This window comes from Otolemur garnettii, unplaced genomic scaffold (assembly GCF_000181295.1).
Source record: "Otolemur garnettii isolate 467f Iridium unplaced genomic scaffold, OtoGar3 scaffold00179, whole genome shotgun sequence".
NCBI classification, from domain to species: domain Eukaryota; kingdom Metazoa; phylum Chordata; class Mammalia; order Primates; family Galagidae; genus Otolemur; species Otolemur garnettii.
Genome location: NW_003852574.1, coordinates 1598741 through 1599971, shown reverse-complemented (window position 1 = coordinate 1599971; position 1231 = coordinate 1598741). Strand labels below are relative to the sequence as shown.

At 44.3% G+C, this 1231-nt stretch overlaps 1 protein-coding gene across 1 annotated transcript in view; it reads left to right on the top strand.

Annotated features, from left to right (window-relative positions):
• Positions 1–1231, top strand: part of USP4 (ubiquitin specific peptidase 4) — an 83953-nt gene that overhangs the window by 10382 nt on the left and 72340 nt on the right. The window contains exon 3 of the mRNA XM_023519518.1: positions 95–225. Within this exon, the coding sequence (XP_023375286.1) occupies positions 95–225 (131 nt within the window). The remainder of the gene's footprint in view (positions 1–94; positions 226–1231) is intronic.

The window sequence follows — 1231 nt, the reverse complement described above, 5'->3', positions numbered from 1 at the left end:
GCCACGGCACTCTGCCCAGGGGACAGCTTGAGGCTCTGTCTCAAAAAAAAAAAAAAAAAAAAGGAGTGAGTTATGTTCTGTTTTCCTTTTTCAGATCCTGAGAGTCAGACCTTAAAGGAACACTTAATTGATGAACTAGACTATGTATTGGTCCCAGCCGAGGCCTGGAATAAATTACTAAACTGGTATGGCTGTGTAGAAGGCCAGCAGCCCATTGTCAGAAAAGTGAGTATGTGGATTGTAACATCTATCGGTCAGTGTCTGCACTACAGGTGCTCCTTGTAGAGTACTGACTAGTGTTAACTTTTCTAGGAAAATGAACATATTTAAAGTGCTTGAGGACTTGTTTCTGGTTCTCTTTAGGAATTTGTAGTTATTACTGGTGGTGGATGACGCTACTCACCCAAGATGTTATAGTGAGTAGCCTCCAAACATCAGAGCTGCCCAGTGGCTTGTGTTGTATCTAGTGGTGCTGTGTGTCCTATTTGGAAGGCTGAATGAGAGAAAGCTCCTTTGGGGTATATGGGCCTACAGTAATATCCTACTTCATGTTTCTTGAATCCTTTCTGCTATCTCTTATTTTTTATCCTTAAGAGTCTTTAGCTACATTGTTGAGTAATTAATTTTTTTTTCTTTAAGGAGATAAGGCTGGAGGGCAGTGTGACAATCATAGCTAAGGACAGCCTTGAACTCCTGAGTTCAAATGATTCTTCTATTCGACCCTCTTGAGTAGCTGGGACTATAGGTGTGCACGACTATGTCTGGTTATTTATTTATTTTTTGAGACACTTTCTTGCCCTGGTAGAGTGTTGTGGAATCATAGCTCACAGCAACCTCAAACTCTTGGGCTCAAGTAATCCTCTTACCTTAGTCTCCCAAGTAGCTGGGAGTTTAGGCACCTGTCACAGTACCTGCCTATTTTTTTCATTTTTTAGAGATGAGGGCTTGCTGTTGGCTCAGGCTGGTCTTCAACTCATGAGCTCAAGCAATCTACCCACCTTGGCTTCCCAGAGAGCTGGGATTACAGGGGTGAGCCACCATGCCCAGCCCAGCCTGGCTAGTAAAAAATAAATTTTTCTTTTGTAGACATAGGGCTTTTTTTTTTGAGACAGGGCCTCAAGCTGTCCCCCTGGGTCGAGTGCTGTGGCATCATAGCTCACAGCAACCTCCAACTCCTGGGCTCAAGCGAGTCTCCTGCCTCAGCCTCCCAAGTAGCTGGGACCACAGGTGC